Raw genomic sequence first — 26,892 nt, forward strand, 5'->3', positions numbered from 1 at the left:
CTACAAGGTAAAATAAACAATTGAAGTCTGTTATAAACCGCCATACTCCAGTAATTCCAACAGTTATTGTAGACATAATGTTGCAATATTTCAAAGAATTACTCAAAGCTGAAGCAGATAGATACACTATGTTGACGCCATGCTCACTTTGGCCAGGCCTGCTTTGTGCGCTCCCTGCGACTCCATGTAGGCGATGTATCGACTGAAGTCCTGGAACTCCTCAACAGTGGGACGAAATGTCATGATGGCCTTGGGGTTCAGGGAGACTGAATCCGAAGCCATTGCAAATCCCAGCCAGTGCCAACCCCTAAAAGATCAACAAAGAAGCCCAGCAGTCCCACCAAAATCTATGTTATTTCTTATGTGATATTTAGTTCAACAATTTATTATTACAGACCTTATAAAACACTACTCAAACTAGAGCAGGTTGTCTGGGTTAAGACCTGCCGCAGTGGTGTCCGGTGAGAGCTTAACCGGGATGCTGAAATCTCTGACACAACGATATCTGGGTTGTTGTAAGGCCAGATATCGCAGGGTTGTTTAAGGCCAACTATCCTGTCTCGAACAGTCTTTGGAGTCACTCGCGAGGAGCTGCTAACCTCTCCAACTCTCAAGGGCAACAACCACTTTTATATAGGGCCGGTTGAATGCTTGTCACGATGATGATGCCAGTCATATATTTTGTGATATTTACTATAAATGGACCAAGTCTCTGTCTGTCACCGTCTCCACACCTTAGCGGAAAACGGTCTTAAGCTGCGCACTTCTTAAGCGGTGCGCAGCTTAAATTCCGAGTTTTTAGACAGCTGGTGGATGGAAAAGAAGCTCCACCTCCGCTGACTTTTTGCGAGGAGGAGAGCGTTTCCGGGAATCTGGCCGTCGCGCAAAAAGTCTGCGGAAGTGGAGCTTCTTTTCCATCCACCAGCTGTCTAAAAACTCAGAATTGAAGCTGCGCGCAGCCGAGAACGTGCGCAGCTCTTTCGATAGTGTGGCAGCACAGTGTGTGTACTTTTGTAATCCACGTAACTGGAGAACCGTTCGCCCCACAGACTTCAAATTCGACACATGCGTTCCATACCACTACAGGGAGTGCAGTGCCCGGTGTCGAGTCGGTCGGGCCCACTTGTTGTCCAGAACCGCCCCAAAAAGGCCTCTGCCCGGGCTCTGGACAGGGCCCCTGCCCAGTGTCCATATATGGAGCTGGCTTGTTCTGACCTCACACAACACTCCATATTTGGTCATGCCTGACACAGAACTCCATATATAGGAATAAAGGTATATTTCGGCATGTCTGACAGAACTATTTAGGAATAAAGGGACACAGAGACAGATACAGAAATCTCTGCATTGTCTAGACTCCATATTTGGACATGCCTGACAAAGAACTCCATATAAGGGCATAAAAGGGACAGGGTGGGGCATTCATTTCCACCGCTGTAGAGGCTCCAACGGACACCGCTCTAGTATTCTATTAATTATTAATAAATACTCAAATAAGTATGGCCAGTCACAGTTGAGATGAGTAACAATACATAATATGTAATGTAATAAAGTGATTAATGCATTGCTGCCTTAAGACAGACTGCACGTAAAAGTGGAAGCACTTTTCCATTACATCTAAAAGGCCAGTCCACTCCACACCAATGCAACTCCTTGCAACATGCAACTACTTGCAAACATTATCCCCAATGGCAGTTAGTTGCAAGAGTTGCATTACTATGGAATGGCCTTAACACACATGGCGCCCCATGGGTATTAAGGCCATTCCATAGTAAAACATGACCTACGATTTTTGGCTAAATACTCAAAAATTACGCATATAAAATAAAACAATGTACCCAATACCTAGGATTGCCCCCTCCTCTACATACGTACGCCTTCTCTGATTGGCCAGGCGCAGCGTCTCTTTAACTCGGCCCGAGTAGTCAGCTAGCATCAAATACTTAGCTACCATGCTAACGTTAACTCACGTCTAGCTTGCTTTGCTTGCCGTCCTATTAGGTGTCCCACTCTCTCAGTCGTGCAATATGAAGTGCACGGCCATAATACAGTATGCCATTATAAGAACGAGACTGTCAACTCAGTTTATTTCGCATGAAACGTCCGCGAAACGAGCTCACGTTAGCTAGCAAATGAATGGCCGTGCAGTGCACGATGGACACCGACTATTACCTGAAAACGTACAGTATCTAATCTACAGCCCCATATCAAATCTAAACACATGAACACCGACCGCTTGGTTAAAATGTCAACACGGGAGAAACTTTCGCAAATGTCCCTAATACGCTAATTAAATAAGTGGCAAATTACATTGTCGTTATAAATACGCACACTGCACCGTGTTGGCTATCTGGAAGAGCAAAACTATAGACCCTAGGTTGTCATTTTAAAATAAGTGAATTGTTGTAGACAGTCCCCGGTAAATAGATTCGTCCCGCATCCTCGTTTAGCTAACTGCAACTAGAAGATACTCTTGCACCTTAGCAGCAGCTCAGCTAGCTGGGCTTAGGGGCTAACGTTCTGCTGATGATGGACGGTACGGTAAATCTGGTGATGATGTATTTATGTAGGCAAGGCAGCCCCAACAACCAACGGCCCAAAACAAGTGCGAACATCCTTACCAACTCTGTGCCAACTGGGTTCAGGCTACGGCGTGGATGTCGTGGTGTGATCAGCACTCACTCACGGACGGTGGTACATCGATGATCGAAGACAACGTGGATAAATATATGATCCAACTGACGTGACGACCATGAAACGTTCGCTGGACCATTCACTCAGTCAGCCGCCAGTGGTGAACCAACGCGAGCTCCCTGTCCTCCATTACTTCTTGTTGTACACATGCGCACGCGGCACGCACATCCTCCCCGGTGTTGTTTACAACCAACACACACACATGGGGATGGGACACGGAACCATGAAGATGGGCGTACGTGCTCTTATCATAGACCGTAAATTAGGTTCTTATGTACCGCTGTTGTACATGGCTTCTTTACTTATCATCAGGATCATGTTGATTATTCTGGCGCTGTGGTACTATACCAGTAACTACTGTCTGTCTAGACTCTAGACTGTCTTATTATTACACCACACTTTTGTCCTGTTCTTACTTCTTTTGCAGTTTCCGGCAGCATAACTACTAGTGAAAAGTAGTTTCAGGACCGCCTCCTACAAAATAAATTAAAAAAAATAAAAATGCTTTGACAGGCATGTGAATTGACCAACCACGGACCTCCTTAGAAGACCAACACCATGGACAGCCCCGCCAATCAGAGGCTTAGGATTTTCTGAGTTTTTTTTCCCTCCACTAGCCTCGGTCCCAGGCGGTTTTTCTATGGCAAAAAGCCAGATATGACATGCCCGGACCAGTCCAGCTGCAGTCAGTGCCAGTCAGGGGCTTCTCGACCAGTCTGCGAGTTGCTGTTCTGTTGCCTTGCCCCCCTAGGATGCCAGGGGAAGAAGGGCACCCATCTTGTATGGGCGAATCACTTGAAAACAAGTAAAACAACTGGGAGGTCTTGATGCACAGGACATGACATAAGCCATATTTCTCTGCACCGAGAGTGGTTCAGCCGAGGCAAAAGCAAATATCACATGTATTTTCCATAGCCTAACTGTTTGTTTGACAACAGTAACACAATAATTCAAAGATGGAGTTTATTCATTATAAGTGTCCACCTGTCCCAAATCATGCATCATTTACTAGCGATGTCTTGTTACTTGTAGTACTATGACCTACCTATATATATATATATATATATATATATATATATACACACACATTACTTGGGGCAACATAGAGAGATCTTGTATAATACTTATAGCTTTGTTAAAAAGCAACCATAAATACAAAAACACATACCGTAAAACAAAGACTAACACGCATGAACTGCAAACATTGGTTTTATTTCATGCCAGGAAAGGCACATTCATTTGACAGTTCAATGAAACAGTTTTAGGCTATATAATTTGTCTTATGCATCTACATTCGGGCAGTGCATAATATGTTAGGATTTCCATAACTGCAACAATAACATTAACACATTATTATCATCCACAAATGATATAGCACATTGGAGCACTGAAAGTTTCTATACGCACAATTTTAGCAGAGGACGATGTATATGTGCACCCGGCAGTCTTTTACATTTATGGAGCATTTACACCAAAATGAGACATATTGCATCAGCAGCATTTATTGGTATTTTGTAAAAGTCATATTATTGACGTTTCCTCTTCCGAGACATCATAGCCAAGTCAGCTCCTCTTGGTTTTGTTAGTTGTTAATAGCCTCGGTTTTCATTGCTCAACATTCGAACTCACGTCTATTTTTGTCCACGTTGCATAAGTCCAGTCATGTTGCATCTTCTGGCAATATTATATAGCATAAATGGTGAGCTTCCTTCGGATGGAGACGTTCTCCTTTGACAGACTCATATTTGAGCTCCTGCTTTTAGAAATACTGTTTTAAATCCTCCACCCATTTGCTTATAATTTGCTGCACCAGGAAAACAAAAACAAACAGTACAAGCCATGCTATCAACAGAGATCAAGGACTGTGTTAGACTGTGCTTCATACTTAAAATCTCACTTATCTTCATTGTCTCACTATGAGACACTGACAAAACAACATTCATGAACGAATGTCTTTTTCTTAGATACCAGGTTGAGCTTTCTCTTGTAACACTGTTAGAGATATATAGTTGACTGGAGGGTAGTAGGGGGGTATGCTCTTCATATACATTTATCACCTCAAGTTCTAACATCAACTGTTAATAAAACAACGTATGGTTTTATCTGCTATGGCAGTTGCTGTTACACACAATCACACATGACACGCACACACTCACGCACGCACACACACATATACACAGTATATATATAAATAAAATAGGAAAATGCTTTAGGTTTTTCAGTAGGATATTTCATATTTTCGGTATTATATATTATTATATTATATTAGTGTTAATACTATCATACTGCATAGAGTAGACACAGTTAGTATTATAGGATTTAGAATTTTAAATGGCCACCTTCTAGTACTTGTGCATAGATGATCCATTGTTACTCACAATATCCGTGACCGCGTTTGATGAGGAACACAGTGTATGGGCACAAAATTATGAGGTGAATGGATTATGGTCGAACAGTTGATATTTTATAATCACCTCTGCTTTGGCATAGCAACAAAGACATGTTGGTGTGGTGAGGTTGTTACATTTAGGCATATTATTTAACTCCTCTTTGTAGCCACTATTAGCCAATATACTGCATATTATGTCAAAACAATTTCCAATTCCACACTACCATCCAGTCAGTATTTGGTTGTACAATATCATCACCAACTTGTGTAACTACAATTCATACTCTGATCTTCCCCATCAACATGTGCAAAATCTCATTATATGATTCCTCTGTCTGTTGTTGACTACATACTGTACATACAGTACAGTGTATCCCTGTGCCTTTCCATTGAAAACATGTAAGATGGTAGGTTACTAGTGATTATTTCACAAGGGCTATAAGATCTGTAGCACTTTACAGAAGGTATTATTGGATGAAAACAAGGAAACTAACACTATTCTATGTACGTTATGCCTTTTGCACTTTGGTTTGTTCATACGATAATGACAAAATGGTCATTGTCCTGTGGACCTCCCATTACTTTGTGAGCTTACGAACACCACACGATGGAGCACAGATACCATGTCAAAAAGAGAAGCAGAAACAAGCACTCTCCGTTTTTGTAACTGGTCCCCTCCTCTTCACATTTTCTCTGGTAAGTTTCTCCCTGCTTCTTTATAGTCCCCTCTTAATCACCTCTTAAACACCAGCAGCTGCACACACCCTGGAGATGTGGCTTCATCTATAGCCCTCAGCCCGGAAACAAGCCTTAAGAACTTACGTGCTAAAAGGCAGGCCCTCTTAATTGACCCCAAGCATGAAGCAAGTAACTCCTTACAGGTTATTTGTCCGAGGACTTGTGTACTCTCAGCGTCTGGTTAGTGCCATTGAGATTAGGGTTCTTCTCCGTGTCTATCTTTTTGGACATGTCAGGCTCCCATAAGAAGAATTCATGCAGCAGGGTATTGACCATGTCCGGGCACTCCATCATGACCATGTGGCTTCCCTCCTCGATCACTTTCAGGAAGGCAAACAGGAGAATCTACACAAAAAAACAAAAGTAATGTTTGCATGATTAACACAATGGTTAGGATTAAAATGACATTATGTTTATGTGACATGCAATCTTAAACTGAATATGTTCACAGGCATCGTGCCTGTCACAGACATGCACAGAGCAAGTTCAGTCAGGAAACTCAGTGCAGTTGCTGCCGGCCGTTAATTGTGACGGCTCAGGATCACGTTCTCATTCACATGATTCACTTCACTTTTAAACTGGAAGTTTGCACTGCTCAATCTCCTTGCTTGCTTGCAGATACTGCACATTGATACTGCTGTGCTACTGTCTGCTTTAACTGTCTGCTTTAACTTTTGCTGCTCACCCTCCTCCACCCCAGCTACCACCTGTCGTTTTTTTTGTATCTGCTGTTTAGGTACGGGGGATTCGGAGTCCCTATGGTTGGGACTGATGCGCTTGATCTCAGTGCCCACTGCCTAAAAAGCAGATCTAATTCATCGCTAAACCATAATAAATATATTGCTCATTTTATATTCAATAATATATATTACATGATACATGATTCTTGAGTTGTCCTGACTGAAATTACAGTATGATGTAATTCCCTCCAATAAAAGTCTTTAAAGGTAAAATAAAAGTAGATTTTGTATCAATATTGCATTTGATAAGTTTTGGATCTGTTTTGGATTCGTCGTGTCAGTGGTTCCCAAACCTTTTTAGACCGTACGTGACCCAAACGAGAAATTCGGTGGTTACTAGAGAACAGCGGATGAGCTTTTTTGTCACCCGAATCCGCATGTGCATAATTATAATCCGCCCGTTATCCGACCGCAATTTATTAATTAATCCAATTTATTAATCCGCACCACCCGCAATCCGCTGCGCAGGGAAGCGCCCAGCGTATACAGTATAGCCAATCTACAAGCTCACAACGCGACGCTGCGACGCGTTGTGAGCTTGTAGATCGGCTATTTATACTACTTGTACAAACAATGTCACTCACCACTCTCTCGACAGTTCACCAATGTTACGTAGTGGTTGTATATATCCATTTCCATGGTAACACGCCGTCCACGTTTTCGCGACGTATTTTCATACAGCATATCCAGCGGTCATCGGCGGCAGGGTAAAGAACTTAATCACTCCCAGTCCCACGCCGAACGTATATTCCTCCCTTCTGTTTTACTTAGTTTTAAGTTTCTCTCAGACTCACTAGCTGCCTGTTAGCAACTTTAGCGTAGCTGCCTGTAGGAGACCACTGTGTTGTTGTTGTTGTGCAACAGGACCCAACTTCATAGGCGGCTAATTTGTGCCAGATCATGGAAAATGATTAAATTAAAATACTACTACCAACGCACGCACGCCGAGATTGTGTGCGTTTTAAAAGCTATAATAAGCATATTTATATACTTTATTATGCCATTACTTTATTTCCCGCATTATTTCACCCGCGGTTTATCCTATATTAATTTATAATAATATGAATTGACCCTAATCCACCCTAAACTGCGGTTCACCCGCGGCAACCGCGGCTAAATCCGCCACCCGCTGGTCTCTAGTGGTTACCCAGGACCCAAGCTAGTGAAATAGCCGATCTACAAGCCCACAACGTGTCGCTTCGCTCCATGTTATGAGCTTGTTGATCGGCTTGGAGTGAATATGGGCTGTGTCTTTCCTGAAGTCGATGAATGTAAGGATTCCAAAAATCTGTAATATGTATTGTTGTTGCTTGTTGCTGTACATCCCATGACCTCTTCTGTTTTATTCTGTTTTTTAGTTTTTTCTGTTGATGTTTTTGTTTTATTGTTTGCCTTGTGTGTCTTTTATGTCTTGTCTTGCATATTCTAAAATTCAAAAATAAAGAGTTAAAAAGAAAAAAAAAAGAAAAATAAAGAGTAGGAAACAAATAAAAAATGGAACCATACAAATGTGTCTGCGACCCACAACTGTTTGGGGAAACGTGTGGTATACCTCAGCCATGCGCTGGTCCTCGTCCATGGGAACAAACTTGTCGCACATGCCGTGCACCAGCAGGATGGGCGCGGTGAGCTCAGCGTGGTACACCTCGTCCCCCTCGGGCCAGTACTGCCCGCTCATCATGGCCCGTAACACAAATGGCGACACGTTGAAGGCATTGCCCTGCTTTAGCAGCTGCTTCTCTTTGGCACCTTGACGGGCAAAACCAGCTCTGTAGACAGAGAGAGAGAGGGTTTGTATGCATTTTAGATGTCAAATTAAACACTTAGGTAATGCCAATATGAAAATATTTCAGTGTGTATTCTGCACTACCACTAAACAATGTCGTTTTGTTAGGCTTATGTGTGTTGAGGGAAGTTACTTTGTTCTGTTCTAGGGGCTCCATTTCCGTCACCGCTAAACCCCTTATCCCTAAACTTCATTGCCTTGTTTTACTATTTTGAAAAACATTTTTGAATAGTTCAACTAGCCAATCTACATTGACACGTTGTGAGCTTGAGCTGAGAAAATGGAGCCCCTAGATGTCTTAACTCATTCTGGACGGGAACCCCTTTTGGTGTTTTAACTAAGCATTATGTTATACTTTAGCTATTGAAAAATAGCAGATCTACAAGCTCATAGCGCGCCACCGAGTGGCGCGCTACGAGCTTGTAGGTCTGCTATTTTTGAAAATGCGGCACAAATCTTTGAATATATATTCTTTCAGAGCGAACGTTTTTTTTTTTGACGTCAGGCCAAAATGGGGTAATTTTGTATGCAGTCCAGTCCTCAGGTCTTACTTCAGGAAGCTCCAGGCCAGACAGGGGGACAGACAGTGAAGAACACACGAAGGCAGCTGGAAGATGGAGCAGAGACTGGGCTCCAGAGCTGTGGGACCGCCTCCGTTGATCATCACCACCTTGTGGACAAGCTCAGGATATTCATGGGCCAGGAAGGTGCAGAATGACACGCTGCATGGGAGACATAAGATGGGAATGGTTGCAACATGTTAACCCATTTAGACCTCAGGACGATTCTACAAATGCCTTCTAAAATCCTGACAGTTTTCTATGTCTGTTTCTATGTCAGTGGTGCTCAACCTTTTCCATGTCAACGACCCCCAGATTTATCTGTATTTGGCCGCCGACCCCCATCTGAAAATATGTTGTTCCAGTGAACCCCCCCCCCCCCCCAGAAGCAAAGATTTGAGTTAAAAACGTTCGCTCTGAAAGAATATATTCAAAGATTTGCGCCACATTTTCACGTTTTTTCAAAAATAGCAGACCTATAAGCTCGTAGCGTGCCACTCGGTGGCGCGCTATGAGCTTGTAGATCTGCTATTTTTCAATAGTTAAAGTATAACACCATGCTTAAAACACCAAAAGGGGTTCCCCGCCCAGAATGTGTTAACATTTGGGATAGGAAGAATCCCAATTAAATTAAATGTTATTGTGTTTTGAGGTTTTGGGAGCAAATCTATTATGAGCCATTATTGACTGATCATAGTGAACTAGCACAGAAATGCTTCACTTTGCAAAAGTGATTAATCAATTGCGAATATCTTTTTTTTAACAGAAATGCCACGCTAGACTATACAAAGACTCACCCGTACGAGTGACCGATGAGAATGTTGCGCTTGCGCGCGTATCTGGTGAAGATGGCGCGCAGGTCCTCGGCCAGCGCGTAGAACGTGTACGCCGCGGCGATCTGCGGGCCGGTGCTGGCGCCGTGTCCCGCCAGGTCCGGCGCGATGACCTCGTAGCCCAGGCGGGAGAAGAAGTCCAGCTGGCTGCCCCAGATGTCCAGGGAGCCGCCCACCCCGTGCACGAAGAACAGCGCCACGTCCGAGTGCGTGCCCTTGCAGCTGGTGATCTCCCTCGTGGAGTCGATGAGCACGGTGCGCTTCGGCTTGCGGCGGCGGCGGCGGGGGGGCGGGGCGGGCTTCTGCTCCCCGCCGGAGGGCGGAGGAACGGCGGGCGGCACGGGCTTGGGGTCCGGAGACGACGCCAGCTCCCGGTAGTCGGCCAGCTCCACCTCCACGGTGCTGCAGGGCTCCAGGTCCCCGTCCTGGCCCTGCAGGATCTCGGCGTGCAGCACGTCGCCCAAGTTATCGATCACCAGCTGGCCGTTGCGGTAGACGGTGATCTTCCTCTTGCAGTGCACACTGCTGCGGCCACCGCCGGTGCGCTCGTCGTTGTCGTTAGAATCCTCAGGGCGGTCGTCGGCGTCACCCCGAGACTCGCTGCTCTCCTTCCCCGACACTTGGTCTTCCGTTACTACGGGCGGACGCTCGGGGATGATGTGACGCACACGGAGGACTCGTCCAGGCTTGACTTCGACGAACTCGAAGCCATCAGAGGGTTCAGAGGAGTCCAGGGGCAAGACCAGGCTGGCAGCCTTCCCAGTTAAGCAGCACAGGATACCCTCTGCGATGCTGGTCAGCATGGTGCTCACCTGCAATGACAAAGAAAGAAGCACAGGCAATGAGGGAAATCTGCAAATGCAAACTGCAATGATACAGAAACACAGAAATGTCTTGTCATCATCATCGCCAAACTGTATTCTTTGAAATGTAACATTAGGTAGTAAAAGATCACACCCGTGTGAAGTGAGGGGCGCTCTTATCATCGTAGAATAGATCATCCATTCATCGTCAATGGGAATGTAATCTTTGTGTAGGACAGAAATAGCCGATTTGCTCGTCCACGTATGACGTAAATTCTCCATTCATTGTCAATGGGAATGTAATGTTTGTGTAAGACGAAAATCTACACTATAGCTGAATATAGCCAAAAAAAACACACCTGTGTGAACTGAGTGGTGCAAGGTCTTTATATAGCCTGATCAGCTGTGGTCTGACGTAATGTCAGTGACCATAGTAACCATGCTCATTTTTTTGGGTCCCACGTACAGGTACACACACGTACAGGTACACACTGATGTGTATGTGTATAAAAATCACACCCGTGTGAAGTGAGGGTGTGATCTTATCATCGTACATCAATTTATGTAAGCGGATATTTGACATTGCTACATAAGGTAAGGTGGTCCCCTTATTGGTCAAGCGCTCCCACCACCAGGTGTTTTGTTAGCCGATTTGCTCGTTTACATATGCCTAAGTTTTCCCTTCAATGTCAATGGCGTTTAATGTTTTGATGTCTAATTTACGTCATATTTAGCAGAATTATCAGCTCTTATCATCATGGGTCATCTCATACTGGCCAATCAGAATGCCTGTTGCCTGTGATTGGTTAGCCGATTTGCTCGTTTATATATATGACGTAAAATTTCCCTTCAAGGTCAATGGCGTTTGATGTTTAATTTACGTCATATTTCTGACGTAATTTCTCAGTTCATTGTCAATGGCAAATCTTGAGACGTGTGGGGACAAAAGCTGTTTATAGAAGGGGCTAGCGCCCCTTAAAAAATCACACCCGTGTGAAGTGAGGGGCGCTCTTATCATCATACATCATCTCATTCCGGCCAAACACAATTTGCGTCCTCACCATCGTCTTCAATGTTTGTGTTTAGAACAATGTTGGTGTTTACACAAACACTCAAAGCTGTCCATTCATTGTCAATGGCATTCAATGTTTGTGCTAACACAATGTTTGTGCTAACACAATGTTTGTATGTGCACAAAGTACAAACCCTCAAAGCTGAACATAGGAGAGGCTAGCGCCCCTCCAAAACAAAGTACACAATGTTGTGACATGATGGGAAACAAGTGTGATTACCGGTATAGGCGTGACATCAGTGAATAACCAACCAATCTTTAATCCTAAATGTTTCCCTTCTTGTCAGTAATCCTTTCAGTCTTTTCAATCTTTTCAATCCTATGACAGAAGCCGAACAGACCTTTTTGCTGTCAACATCAATAAAGATGTGTGAGAGAGTGCCGTGTCCCCCCCCCCCCCCAAAAAACATGATAATCAGGTACTATGATTATACTAGGAGGCATATTTTTTTGTACAGTGCACAGAAAGTGATAAAATTATGTTTTTATGTGGTTACAGTACCCACCAGTTCATTAACTATACCTGGTTTTCACCGTATCACCAGCCACCTGAACTTAAGCCTCGCCCCAGCACAGCTGTTGTTGTATGATAATGGTGGAGGGCTTAGGGTTATGATGACACTAAAGTAGTGTATTTCGATTTTGACTCAAAGGCTTTCAGCTTTCAGGAAGAAAACCAAAAATACACAGAGAAGACATATTTGAATATTACCGGTAGCCTATTAGAGTAATGTTAACTCCATAGACACATACAAAACACCTGGGGTCTATTAGAGTAATGTTAACTCCACAGACACATACAAAACACCTGGGGGTCTATTAGAGTAATGTTAACTCCATAGACACATACAAAACACCTGGGGGTCTATTAGAGTAATGTTAACTCCATAGACACATACAAAACACCTGGGGGTCTATTAAGAGTATTGTTAACTCCATAGACACATACAAAACACCTGGGGGTCTATTAAGACTAGAGTAATGTTAACTCCATAGACATACAAAACACCTGGGGGTCTATTAAGAGTAATGTTAACTCCATAGACATACAAAACACCTGGGGGTCTATTAGAGTAATGTTAACTCCATAGACCTTTGCATTACTATATGATTACCCTTTTGTATTGCATTTGGATTGATGCCAACAGATTAATTCCGTTGTACACTTGTGTCCAATGACAAAATAAAATCCATCCATCCATCCATAGACACATACAAAACAGAAAAAGTAAGATCACGGCACTCCATCTTTAACAAAGACCCATATACTCCATGTCAAACAACAGAGTCCTCTCCTTTCACTCACAGTGTAACTCACCTTAAAGGACCACTTCACCACTTTTCAACATCCCTTCATATAATTGGTCCTCACTAATGTTCATGTTAAAACACCACAATTTTTTCCTACTCAGTCTGTGTCTCATAGGAGGGCTGTGGGCAGTTCGGACACCCGTCCACCAGTGACATCATCATTAGGCAGATTTATTTTTAAACAAGATTTGTTTTAAAATATATTTAGATTTTTATTATAGTGAGAACGATGGCTTCAACTTTTGCATTGCAACTTTTCAGGAAAAGAAAGCCTGCCGTTTCTATTAGCTTGGATTCACCATCGATGATGTCACTGGTGGACGGGTTTCTGAACTGCCCACAGCCTTCCTATGAGACACAGACTGAGTAGAAAAAAATGGTGGTATTTTATCATGAACATTAGTTAGGACCAATTATAGGAAGAGAAGTTGAAAAGTGGTGAAGTGGTCCTTTAAAGCATTCAGATATTCAAAGTCAACCCATAGACAGACAACAATAACACAATAACCTTGCATAAGTCAATTCATTGGCAATGGGACCGTCCGACCGTCTGAGTCTATTCACATTACTGATACAATCTATAAATAGACACATCTCTTTCCAGCATGGCTAGTTTCCTTGTGTATAAATAGACTCAGTCACTGTGACACATGCCATGGTTCATTCCAGTATGCTGTATATACAACATTACACTGTAAAGTGTAGCTCCGTGAAGACTACTGTTACTGTTACTGAATTTGTGTCCAGTCATGGCTCAGGCAGGGTTTGGCACTTGGGCAAATAGTTTCATATATCTCTCTGTACACTGATTATCACCAGGGCCGGCTGCAGGATGAAATGACTGAGGGGACAATTGAGATATTTGAGGGGGCAAAAAAAATATCATATTGCGTTGTTAAATCAAGCAGGCAGTGGCAGTTGTAGGACTCAGGTGGTCCTATGCAAGATTCGAATGATCGCGCTGCCCCGCCCGGGGGGGGGGGGGGGGTCTGGAGGGGGCTTTCACCTCCGGGCTCCAGATTTTCTTTTAAATTTGCGATAAAATGCTTCAATCTGGTGCACTTTGAGATAAAAATGAAGAGGCTAGATCTATAAAGAACTACACACATCACATTAGATTGTGCTATTATTGCCTGTGATAATTCATCACAGAGAAACAGAACAGGAAGTGTCACATCTACATTTGGAGGCATAACTTTTTTTGTTTTTTAGCTAAATAAACAAACTTCAGTAGAAGACAGATGCTATAAAACCACACACCAATATACCGTACGGTACCTAATAGCTAATACCTAGAATATGTACGTAAATAAAAAAGATATGAAAGATTTGATGTTTTGGTCTCACTGGAAGCTTTCAGTGATCCCCTCCTCCCAAATCATATCCTCCTCCTTCAACCCCCAAATGTATCCATAATTAAAGAAAATAAGTGGAAGAAGAAAAAGTATTAATACCACACTGCATCCTGCTAGTGATCTCTAACGGTTTCGTTCGGGTTGTTAATTACAATATCCACCCAGGATAAATGCTCCCCAGGCAAATTGTTAAAGGTTTGTTAAGGGAAAAGACAAATGAGATACAGAAGGAATTATTCTGCTTCACCACAGTCAAACTCAGTGAACGATATTGTTATACAGATCGAGAGATGTAGTCAGGGAATATTATCAGAATAATGTCAAATCTGGGAATACATTTCTTACCAATAATTTTCTTCACCAATGTGTTTGTAAAGGTGTCTACTAACATATCCCACATTGGTTTCTATTCAACCACCCTAGGGGAATTTTTGCTGAAAGTTGGGGCACATCAACAACCATTATAAGGCAGAATGTGAAAATGTGATGAAGTCAGCACATTTAGGCACATTTGGGCAAGTGGCTATGGCCAAACTTAGGGGTCTATGGCCAAACTAGGGGGTCTATGGCCAAACTAGGGGTCAAACTAGGGGGTTTTCATGATTCTGAACCCATTCCAGCCCAAATGTGCTGACCTCAGCACACAGCTATGGCCATTTTAGCCCAAGGAGTGTTTAGTGCAAAACTAATGCTTGAAATGGGTTCAGAATCATGAAAACCTGTTTTTGCTGTTTTTTGTTTTCTTTTTTGAGTTTGTCTTGTCTTGTTTTTAAAAAATATATATGATTCTGTAATTCGTTGTTTTGAATGATGATGTTTGCATTATCATTAAATAAATCTTTTTAAAAAAAGAATCATGAAAACCCCCTAGTTTGGCCATAGACCCCCTAGTTTGGCCATAGCCATTTGCCCAAATATGCCTAAATGTGCTGACTTCATCACAAATTTGTGATGACGGCTATGGCCGTTTTTAGCCCAAGGATTGTTTTTCGTGCAAAACTAATGCTTGGAATGGATTCGGAATCATGAAAAACCCCTAGTTTGACATGTCACATGCTACTTAAAGCATAATGAAATTTAGAACATTTTGCCTTATGGTTATTGCCTAATGGTTGTTGTTGTAAACCAACTTTCAGCAGCTGTCAAAAATGCCCCTAGGGTGGTTGAATAGAAACCAACGTGGGATATGTTAGTAGACACCTTTACAAACACATTGGTGAAGAAAATTCTTGGTAAGAAATGTATTCCCAGATTTTATTAATATCCTCTGACTAATGATGGAGTAAGGGTGGTGAGAGGAAGAAACATGATGGGGTGAGGTTTGGGGTGGATTCTGGCAGCAGTCATAATTATAATAAGGTCAGTGCATCACCATTATCCTGTTTCAAGGGGCGAAATGGAGAGAAAACCAGAAGCATATTGTCATGCCAGTTCCCAAACTGTTTCATGTCAAGGACCCCCAAATTGACACTAATTAGCCCACGGACCCCCATTTGAAAAGATAATGTCAGGGACCCCCCATAAGAGAAGATGTTGACGGCTCTAGCAGTGATTCTCAACCCGTTTAATTTCAAGGACCTCCAGTTTGACATGCATTAGTCTACGCCCGGACCCCCATTTAATGGCATTTCTATCTCTGAGACCCCAATTTATCTTGTAAAATCAATGTTTAACATGTCCATTTGGTTCCATGTGTACACTCTCTGAGTTACAGACCCATAAGGGTCCATTTGGTTCCAAACTATCATTTAGCTGGGGACCCCCTGGAACTCCCTCAAGGACCCCTGGGGGTCCCCGGTCCCCACTTTGGGAACCACTGGTCTACAACACATTCAGCATGAAAGCATACAATCACACAAAACTCAGAACTAAACAAAAAAATCACACCCATGTGAAGTGAGGGGCGCTCTTATGATGATATACTACAATACTACATCATCATACATCATATACATCACATTCACAAAAAAGAATATATAATATATCAAATCGATTCCGGCCATCACAATTTGCGTCTTCACTTTTCTGTCCTCACGTTCTGTCTTCAATGTGTTTGTGTTTACACCACACAAACACGGAAAGCTGGGCATAGGTGGGGCTAGTGCCCCTCGAAAATGCGCTGGATACTATAGTGAAATTAATCTAACAGACATAATTTTGTTTGGTTCCACAATCATCACTGCATGTGTAATATTATGCCTACATAAAAAAGGCCTACAGTACAACCTATGTACAGTAGGTTCAACTGCCCATTTTATTTACCTATATGTAATAGGCTTACTGTATGGGTTTTGAATGGGCAGAGGGACTACTAAGCGAGGTCTCTGTAAGCGAGGCCTCTGTAAGATACAGGATCAACCTCAATCTAATTGCAAAAAAAACAAACTCAGTTGATTTTGCATCTTCATTATATCCTGAATAACAGAAAAAAAGTTGCCTGGAATTGTCTGAGGGGAAAGTGTTGAAAATGGCTTGTACAGTATGGCCAACATCCTATTATAAGGCAATATTTTCTAAATGTCCTTAACCACTGCTTTAAGTAGCATGTGACATGTCAAACTAGGGGGTTTTCATGATGCTGAATCCATTCCAAGCATTAGTTTTGCACAAAAACACTCATTGGGCTAAATTTAGCCATAGCAACTTGCCCAAACTGTAGGCTACAGGCCATTTTCAACACTTTCCCCTCAGACAATTCCAGGCAACTTTTTTTCTGTTATTCAGGATATATTGAAGATGCAAAACCAGCTGAGTTTGGTTTTTCTGCTATTAGATTGAGGTCAAATTACATTACTGGACTACTAGGAGTGTTATGGAATTGAAATGCCAATCTGTTCAAAATAATGTCTGTTGTTGTATTTTGACACTATTAGCATGTTTAACTTCACAGCATTTTCCATAATAAGGTGCCTACAGTAATGAGGATGTGTCAAGGATGTGACACAGGATGTGACAAGGATGTGTCAACATGTCAAGCCAGTCTATCCTTATAGCTTCAAGGTTTGGATGATTGTGACCTATAGCTACGCCACTATACACCACATGACCAGGTTCTGCTCATCAAAATCAACACCTCTCTTCCCTCTAAGAATTCCCTCACCTCAAAGTCAATTTGTTCTAATGTAATTCAACCATATTATCTTCTGGCCCACATTAGGTACACAGTGTGCTGCTGCTCTACATTTCCACCTGTACGGCCTATATATACACTGTTTTTGCAACACAGCATTAAGTGGCAAAAGCTGATCTGCCCCATGCAATAACTGCTGCAAAATATAGGCCCACTTTATACATTGCAGACGATTCTTCTTTCATATTTTGCAGAGAATGTTTTGCAGGTGATGGTGGCACTGGCCCTGTTAAAACATCATTTGGGGTAGCCTACGTCACTGTTTATGACAGATAGAGTAGATAGCTATTTTGTTTATCCTAGTCCCTACTAGCATTCCAATTGCATAAAGATTAAACAATTTAACAAATTAAGAATTCAAGATAAACATTTGCAAGAAATTATGGTATAATAATTAAGGTACCAATTGGACTGCAAGAACAAGGTCGATGCATTGTGAAATTTCAAATTACGTGTAGCCTAATCATTTGATATTAATTCTGAAGGAAAAAACAAATCATGCATGATCCTTGTTGTTTACCTGTGGTGATGCCCGGCGGCTAGATCACGATAGAACACAAGCTCATCATAAACAACAAAATGACAGCGAATTGAATCCTTAATTACCTGCAAGGTTGTTGTCGTTTATGGGCGACTAGAGATGTGCATCAAATATTCCACAGTCAAGGGCCGTTGAGATTGAAACTGCATTGAGAAAAATGTTGCATTTGCTGCAACAGTGTAGGCTGCGTATCACGCTAGATAGGGTGATAATTACTGGCTATATAAATTAGCATCATTAGATTAAAACAAAACGTGAAGCGACTCAGCAAGGCCTTGAATTGTGCACTACTTGCATTTAAATATAATCATTCCACTGGCTAAACAAACATGATTCCTCTCCATCTGCATTCACTGCCATTATTGCGCATCAGAGCAAGATTCTCCCCAACCCTTTTGCCCTTGTTATCTGCATCCCCACAGTGTTGTCCTGTCTTCAGCCTCCCCTTCTGAGTGGCAGTGAAGATGACCAATAGACGACGAGTCAAGGAGAAGCAGAGGCCAATAGGAGAGTCTTGTATCCCTGTTGCTAAGGCTGAGAGATGAACAGTAAGTATCTCTCTCTCTCTCTCTCTCTCTCTCTCTCTCTCTCTCTCAAAGTAAAAAGAGCCTGCCTGGAAAGGGTCCTTAATGTGGGCGTGGTCAGGCAGTGAAGTCAGGATTCACATGATGTGAGACAGCTCAAAACAATATAACCAAATGGACCCCTGTGTTTAATTAATTACAATAAGGACGTGTATTATTTGTAACGTTTAGAAATAAAAATAAAAAGAGCTCTCTGCATGGATAGGCTACAGTACAGACCATACATGTGAAAGTAATTTCCTGTCTTCTATTATGCACAACATTGACACGCACGCACGCACACGCACGCGCGCGCGCACACACACACACACACACACACACACACACACACACACACACACACACACACACACACACACACACACACACTACACGCGCGCACACACACACACACACACACACACACACACACACACACACACACACACACACACACACACACACACACACACACACACACTGTGATAATCATCTTATTCCCCTGTATTGGTAAACATCACCCAACTGTCTTCCCACTAAATGGGCTACTCTTTACCAGAATGCTGCTGCTTGTGACACATGCATCCAGAGAAGTGCACTGTCCAGTCCTGGCTGATCCAGGAGCAGTGAGTCTCACTACAACCTTTGGTTCAGGTTAAGTGCACTGTCCAGTCCTGGCTGATCCAGGAGCAGTGAGTCTCACTACAACCTTTGGTTCAGGTGAAGTGCACTGTCCAGTCCTGGCTGATCAGTGATTCTCACTACAACCTTTGGTTCAGGTTAAGTGCACTGTCCAGTCCTGGCTGATCAGTGAGTCTCACTACAACCTTTGGTTCAGGTTAAGTGTCAACCTACCCAACATTAAATTGCATTATGTTGTATATTCACAGCGTTACATGGGCAATATAGTGTTAGTATGTTGACACATTAACACACTTCGACCGCACAATCTCCTTGGTGGTGGGTAGACACTTTACCACTGTGCCACCCTAGCACCTTAAGAGACATTCAAATACAATATGTCGATGCTAGCCCACCAACATGAGTCATTTGATATTTGCTGGTAATTTGGTAGCTGTTCTACAGCTTGCCCGAAAGTACCAAAACACCCCTGCTCAAATCTGCATACGCTGGAGCATACAGGTATTAATCATGTCATAATATTGACAATCTAGTCTGGTCTGTAGGCCATAAAAGCACATTATCCCCAAGGTTAACAACTCTTTCAATTATTATTGCCTTTAACTATGTAGTATGCATGTATTATTATATGTATTAATGTGTTAAATTATTTTTCCATTATAGAATGGTGTTGTCACAATACCCAAATCTACCAAGAAGGAGAGAGTACAAGAGAGTTCAACATAAACACTTGCTGTGTGTTGACCCCACCATCACTTTAGCCTCAAATGAGGGAAGTCGGTAATAAAAAAATGAATGGTAAAGAATCAGTGGGAAAACACAAGGGGCAGTATTATGCGTGTCTTAAGTACCAGGTCTTATTACTTAACTTAAGACCTGGAGGCGTGATCAATGCCATTTGGCCACTCAGAATAGCAAAATGGCATTGATCACGCCTCCAGGTCTTAAGTTAAGTCATAAGACCTGGTACTTAAGACACGCATAATACTGCCCAAGGTGTTCCAGAAACATACTGCCCATTTCCAACCGTTGTCAATATCAATATACCCAGTTTCGTTCTCCTTTTAAATCCCCTACTACTACCACCACCGCCACCACGACCACCACCGTCTGTCCGTCCTCTCTCAGGTGTTTGGGTTCCAGTTGCAGGAGGTGGACATGGCAACTTTGGGCAGATTGCATGATGGGAGACACGTATCCTGGGATCCCACCCATGTGGAGTAGCACAAGGTGTTTACCAACAACATCTCCATTCTAACGTTGCTTCTCTATCGCACTCTCTTCTCAACACAAGCCGTCCTATCTGTTGATTCTCTGCATGTTTTCCTCGCGGTGCCTTTATGATCTTTGTATTCATAAGTGATTCTTCTCCCTTTTTTCATCATGCTGTTCTGCTTTGTTGCCGGAGTACACCGTGTTGCACATTGCATTCATCTGTTATGAATGGGATCAGATTTTCTTGTGACTTGTGATATTGTAATCTATGTTGTCCTAGGCTAGAATTACTTCTCTCATCTGACCAAACCTGCACTTACTCATCTATTCTACACTACATATCACATTATAGTGCTGCACATTTAATTCATCGAAATAAAAGATCGACATCTAGATTCAGACACCTCATTTTGTGAAGAATCCTGCAGCACTAGTTGGCTGTCTAATTCATTTTAGTTACTCTTATGTTTTTTTTTTGGAGTAAAATCGAGATTCACATTTGAGCAAGAATCGTGCAGCACTATCACATTATACCTCGATACTCTTTGCCTACATCATCTCACCGAATAACTTTCCCATCGATCTCAACCACCAACTAATATTGTTGCTGACTCTGTCCCATTCAGCAGTTAAAAATCACACCCGTGTGAAGTGAGTGGTCCAGACCCACAGGAATGCAGTTGCACCCAGGGTGCCGGCCCTGTTCTGGCGAGCCGCCTTGCGTCCGAAACTGTAGAGAAATGACAGAGTTACCGTGTGGGGGTCCCCGGAACATCCAGACCCCCAGGAACACGCCCAGGGGGCCGGGCCGGTTCTGGCGAGTCGCCCCGCGTCCGAAACGGTTGAGAAATGACAGAGTTACCGTGTGATCCACACACGTGATCCAACACATTTGGAGAATGACATTCGTGTAACAATCTCATAGAAGGTCAGTGCCTTTAACCCATTTAGACCTGAGGACGATTCTACGAATGTCTTCTAAATCCTGACCATTTTCTGAAAAACCCATGTTTCTATGTCAGTCATTCTCAAACATTTCCATGTCAAGGACCTCCAAGATTATTATGTAATTTGCTGCTGACCCCCATCTGAAAATATGTTGGTCCAGGGCCCTCCCATAAGCAAAGATTTGAGTTAAAATAGTTCGCTCTGAAAGAATATATATTCAAAGATTTGCGCCACATTTTCATGATTTTTCAAAAATAGCAGATCTACAAGCTCATAGTGCGGCACCAAGTGCCACGCTATGAGCTTGTAGATCTGCTATTTTTCAACAGCTAAAGTACAACATATGCTTAAAACACCAAAATGGGTTCCCGCCCAAAATGGGTTTTAACTGCCATGGTTAGAAAATATCAGTGCTTTAAATCTTTGAGAGCAAAACTGAATAAAATAAAATGTTATTTTAAAGACAGTGTTCTCTACATGTGTCTTACTGCCAGTATTTGTTAGGCACAATGATCAGCTATCAGCCACATGGAAGACAAGGCGGTGTTGACAGATATGGGTGTAACAATACCAATACCCCAAGTCAAGTGACAACCCCAGCACTACAGACTCCCTCAGTCATAAGAGTGTCACTTGGGCCTGGGCCGGTTTAGCGGTCCAGGCACCTAGGCTGGTAATCCAGCACGACAGTGTGTTGCGGGTTTGAGTCCCAATCCCGACGAACCTTGCTGTGTCTTCCTCCCCCATCTCTCTCCCCGTTTCTGTCTACCTACTGTACTTCTATCAATAAAGGCAAAAAAGCCCCAAAAATCTTTAAAAAAAATAAGAGTGTCACTTGTCGTATTACCAAGTAAGATCTTCACTCCTTGCATGTAACAAGTAGCGTTTCTGATGATGACCTACCTCATTTCTTACAGCTGAATATTTTTCAACTCATCTCACCGTCAAAAATTGAGAACCGCTAAATTGAGGATGTTTATAACATTCTGTATTCAAGTAATCTGTTTCACAGGTAAAAATAAAAGCAAAAATGTTAATTTCACACACTCATTTATTTACAATAACTCCACAAACAGTATAATTATAACAGGCAACAGCTAAATAAATGCAAAAAAGTCAAATTCACACAATAACAATATAAAAGTACAAAGATATTTACACATATTTACAAGTCTCCAAGGCATCACTCTATCACTCTCACAGCCCAAACCACACCAAAGGGTCAGGTCGGGACAAAACGTTTTTTAAGATCAACCACTGCAATGAGTTGCATTAATGTGGTTGTGGTTGACCTTAAAAACCGTTTTGTCCCGACCCGACCCTTTGGTGTGGTTTGGGCTTTAGTGGTAACTTCCTTCCACTGTCTGAATGTTCCAGTGATGATGTTCTCTGAGTGTCCTGTATAGTGTTCACTGCTGTACCAAACAGTAGCACATGTTCTTGTCCATTGAACAGATATGGCTTGTTGTCCAGCCAGTAGAAGATGAACCCACCCTAAATAAGGCCTGGGTTCACGGGCATGGCCAGAGGCTGTCCATACACCTGGGCCAAAACGTCCTCCCACTTGAAGGTCACCACATTCTGCCTCGGCTTCCTCCTCGCCACCCTAGCCCTAGGAGGAACGGGTGACTCGAGAGAATCAGACTCAGAATCAGGTATGATTACGAGTCTGATTCTCTCGTGGGTCTCCCATTCGAACTCCTGCACCTGTGTAGAAAAGAAAAAAGAAAATGGGTTAGTGCCTTAAAATCATACAAAGATTTGAAATCTTATATTGTTATTAAGAAGCCGTTATCATTTTATTTGTTTAAATATTATATATCGTTGCTGTCAGGAGGAAACGACTAAAGAAACTAACTCCACCACCTCTCCCCTCTCATGCAAGTAATTGATAATATATAAAGTCACAACACCAGCTTTGATGAGGCAGTATTGCTTTGTTTTAAAAATATATGGTTTTCTTAATTTCCTGAAATTTGAACATTTTGGAGTTAGGTGGTTTCTTCCCGACAGCAGAGCCAGAGATATGCAAATGCAATCATGCCAATGTAACTAACGTATTATTAATGAAATACTCCTACCTGAACTTGAGGGTTAAATGTGACTCTCTTCACAGGCTTCTTAGAGCTGGTGCGACGGACTGTCTCCAGAGTGCCGTATCCCTCGTCGTTTACTGCAACCTGGCAGAAGAGAATAGTGTTAACCATCGTAATACTTATTTCAGATTAACTACAATATTTCATTTAAAGTAGAGCTGGTAGTGAAACAAAAAGATATGACTACAAAAAATAAATAAAAATATCAAAGAGCTTGAGAGAAAGGGAAACACCAGTTACTGAACAAACACTCTAAGCGATGATTAGAACTTCAACTTTTTCTTTAAAAATAACATTATCTTTAATAGGCACAGGATGTAATTTCAAATAAATGGTGAGACATCTTCAGTTCTGTTGATTAGAAATTGATAGTCCAAAATAGTCTCCCTATTGAATTACATTGCACAGTGAATCTCAGAGGATCATGTTACATTATGGTCAGAATCCACTTTGTTTGTTTGTATGCTAAAAGATTGACTTTGAGACCGGTTTCATTGTGCAAAGTTAATTGGGAGAATATTTAGAATTCTCTTTTTTTTAATCAACAGGGAAACTCAAAGTGTAATTTCGCTTTAATGTGTCAAGCGGTAACCGCAAGGTTGCCAGTTCAAACCCGGGCTCCCCCAGAGTTAGTGTCGAAGTGTCCTTGAGCAAGACACTGAACCCCTAATTGCTCCTGATGTGCTGGTTGGTGCCTTGCATGGTTTCCATCGGTGTATGAACGTGTGTGAATGGGTGAATGTAAATGCACAATCTACTGTATGTCAATTTGTGAAGCGCCTTTAATAAAGGCGCTATATAAATGCACCATTTACCCAGGTGTAATTTTGCTTTAATGTGTCAAGCATGTCCATTTAACATTAGTAAATACATTTATGAGGAAATGACATTCATGGTTGTTTGCTCATATAATTCCTCATGAAACACTTACCTCCAGTGTGGGTCCTGTAGCTGGGAGTGGCAGGATGGCACCATTCATCTTCAGATCAACCTGGAAATTAAACAGATGAGAATATTGTTATTTATTTAGTTCTCCAAGATTAATCTGATTGAACACACACGCACGCACGCACGCACACACACACACACACACACACACACACACACACACACACACACACACCGAGAAAGCAGCCCACAGTTAATGTCCTTTTCCATTTACCTCTCCACGGACAGAGCAACGGACACATTTCAACCTAACATGTATCCCTCTGACTACCTAAGGAAGACCATGTTGGTTTTAATATAGCCTACATTAGGCCAAGCCAAGGACCACCATTTGATACTACAGTACAATCTCACTGTAAAGTGTCAATTTAACTCTGGGAGGACGATGTCGTCCTAAACACAACAAAGTGTGTTAGCCAGAAAGGAGCCAATGGTCAATCCATTTGGTTGCATTTGTACAAGTCTCCGCGTTACAGACCCGTAACCGTAATACGTTTAACGTCCAGTCTATTTTCAAATCCAAACTTGCATGTAGGACCTACTGTACACGGATAGACCAACGACAGTCCGGGTTACCGGTCTAATTTAAAATCAAAACAATTTAGCTAGCTACATTTACTATACCGTTAACACAAGTTCAAATGATATCAAAATAAGAACCACAATACAATAAACAACATATAGCGCAGAGGCCGTTTGGAACGAGAAGTCCACCACTTTAGAGCTAACCGGCTTCCATTTTTAAACGCCCGTTGTTGGAGCACAGGCACACGGCACAGCCACAGGCTCCCATACAAAACCATAGTGTGGTCGCACAAGCATGTCGTCTCTAAATGCACCGTTATGTCAACTTCCCCTGTCCCATCAAACTAAAGCAGGCTGGATGATGATGATATTAATGACATTTACCTGATTAAAGGGCTGAAGGGAGTCCCAGCTGGTCCTCTGGGTGTCGTCGACTGGATCCGGACGACGGGGTTTTGGTCCTGAGACGCACTGGCCCATGATGGACGGTTGCTCGGTTGGTTAGGGACGGGTAACTGGTCGGTCGGTCAGTTAGTTGGTTGGTTGGTTGGTCCGGGTCGGTCAGTTAGTCAGTCCGTCAGTCAGTTGGTCAGTTGGTTGGTTGGTTGGTTGGTCGGTAGTACTTGTAGTGATAACTGGTTCTCTCTCTCTTTTCGTGGCTTCTCTCTCCTCTCTCGTTACAAGACTACACCTGCTCTGCTCGCGTCGACGGTATTTACCGCCGAAGCGTTCAAAAGTTTGGCCAATCGGTTGATTTGACCAATCAGAATCAGGAATGACTGAGGCCCGCACGTTGAGTTGACAAATCAGAATCAGGAATGAGGCCTCGCGTCGCACGCGTGGCGCATGCGTGCTGCGGTTTCTATGAGAAGACGTATGTACGTATAGTATCGCGATACATTTTCGAAAGAAGTGAACTGTTATCACTGTTATCTGTCATAAATGTAACTCGACTGTATGTGTGTGTGGTGCAACCAAACCAAAGTCACATTTTTATTTTATTTATTAGTATTATTATTATTACACACACACACGCAGCACACACGCAATAAACGAGCGTTCGTACTTTTAACTTCTAACTGAAACTGACATTTAAACCGACCAATCAACGACCAGCGACAGCCCACAGCCGAACCAATCAGCGACCAGCGAGAGGCCACGTCAGCCGAGCCGACTAATCAACGACGAGGGGCGGGCCACAGCTCGCGTAGAGGCTGGAGTTTAAAAGGGCTCACACCGATTTTCACGTCAGATGCACTGAGACTTTTACAGAACCAGTCGCATTTACCACTTGCCTAAACAGCAACCTACCTGCTCATCAGCTACATCACTAACGGACCACCATTGCACACAGTTACAGAGAGGATATACATCGCCAACCAGTGTTTATCTTGCAGCAGTGATAATATTGTTAGCTTTTCCTCTTCAACAGTGAGTTTTATTTTCGAATTACTCCTGGAAATAAAAACGTCTGGGTTTCCGAGGCTAGGCTTGGGGTAAGGGCCGGGGAACGGTCTGTTACCGTTGCCACCTGTCAGTATAGTTGCGTCGATAACGTCTGTAGTTGTGTTTTTCAAATACGTTTGTAAGCATTTAAGCTGTCGGTAGCCGTTGTAGCCTAGCTTGGCCACAACTACTATCACAGAGGGCAATTGTTTTTTGCACCTGCCACCGTCGTCAGGTTCCCGTCTTAATTATTGCCTGTTAGGCGGCCTACATTTAAAAGTTAACTCAAATTGTGGCTCGGCCATTACATTTTGAATCAAACTATAACAACATAGCTGCATTCAAATCAGTCACCGTGTCTGTTAAAGACCAGACCTAAGCTAACCACTTGCAGCATCAATAATACTGTTAGATCTGTGTTTTTTTTGTTTTTTACATTTCTCTTTCACAGGTGTATCAGAGCTCGCCTTGTACAACCCTCAGCTCTCTCTCAGTTATCTCTCAGTACTCTCTCTCTCTCTCTCTCCACAGTCACAGAGCAGAACCTCACTCTCTCC

General features: G+C 42.7%; 2 protein-coding genes across 3 annotated transcripts in view; both read right to left on the reverse strand.

Annotated features, from left to right (window-relative positions):
* kdm4ab (lysine (K)-specific demethylase 4A-b) overlaps positions 1-3,047 on the reverse strand; it is a 47,991-nt gene extending 44,944 nt beyond the window's left edge. The window contains exons 1-2 of one of the 2 annotated variants that reach the window (XM_079530130.1): positions 2,622-3,047; positions 148-307 (exon numbers count right to left, since the gene is read on the reverse strand). In XM_079530130.1, coding sequence (XP_079386256.1) covers positions 148-282 — 135 coding nt within the window. In that variant the 5' untranslated portion in view covers positions 283-307; positions 2,622-3,047. The remainder of the gene's footprint in view (positions 1-147; positions 308-2,621) is intronic. The other variant, XM_079530131.1, reaches the window with a different exon arrangement.
* An 843-nt stretch (positions 3,048-3,890) lies between these two features.
* LOC306943360 (protein ABHD8-like) lies at positions 3,891-18,333 on the reverse strand. Its single transcript, XM_079529637.1, has 5 exons — positions 18,018-18,333; positions 9,705-10,552; positions 8,899-9,069; positions 8,114-8,330; positions 3,891-6,166 (listed from the first exon to the last, which is right to left on the reverse strand). Exons 2-5 carry the CDS (start codon positions 10,541-10,543, stop codon positions 5,966-5,968), a joined length of 1,428 nt encoding a protein of 475 aa, XP_079385763.1. The 5' UTR covers positions 10,544-10,552; positions 18,018-18,333; the 3' UTR covers positions 3,891-5,965.
* Between the last annotated feature and the right edge of the window lie 8,559 nt (positions 18,334-26,892).

This window comes from Electrona antarctica, assembly GCF_951216825.1.
Source record: "Electrona antarctica genome assembly, chromosome: 19".
NCBI classification, from domain to species: domain Eukaryota; kingdom Metazoa; phylum Chordata; class Actinopteri; order Myctophiformes; family Myctophidae; genus Electrona; species Electrona antarctica.

What these genes read in the sequence shown, in the direction of transcription:
- LOC306943360 (XM_079529637.1), bottom strand. Translation starts at nt 10,543, where the DNA reads ATGCTGACCAGCATCGCAGAGGGTATCCTGTGCTGCTTAACTGGGAAG. An exon ending in CTCATCGGTCACTCGTACGG is followed by an intron (nt 9,070 to 9,704) that starts GTGAGTCTTTGT and finishes TCTCCCATGCAG; the next exon opens with CGTGTCATTCTGCACCTTCC. An exon ending in AGGACCAGCGCATGGCTGAG is followed by an intron (nt 6,167 to 8,113) that starts GTATACCACACG and finishes TTTTTTGTGTAG; the next exon opens with ATTCTCCTGTTTGCCTTCCT.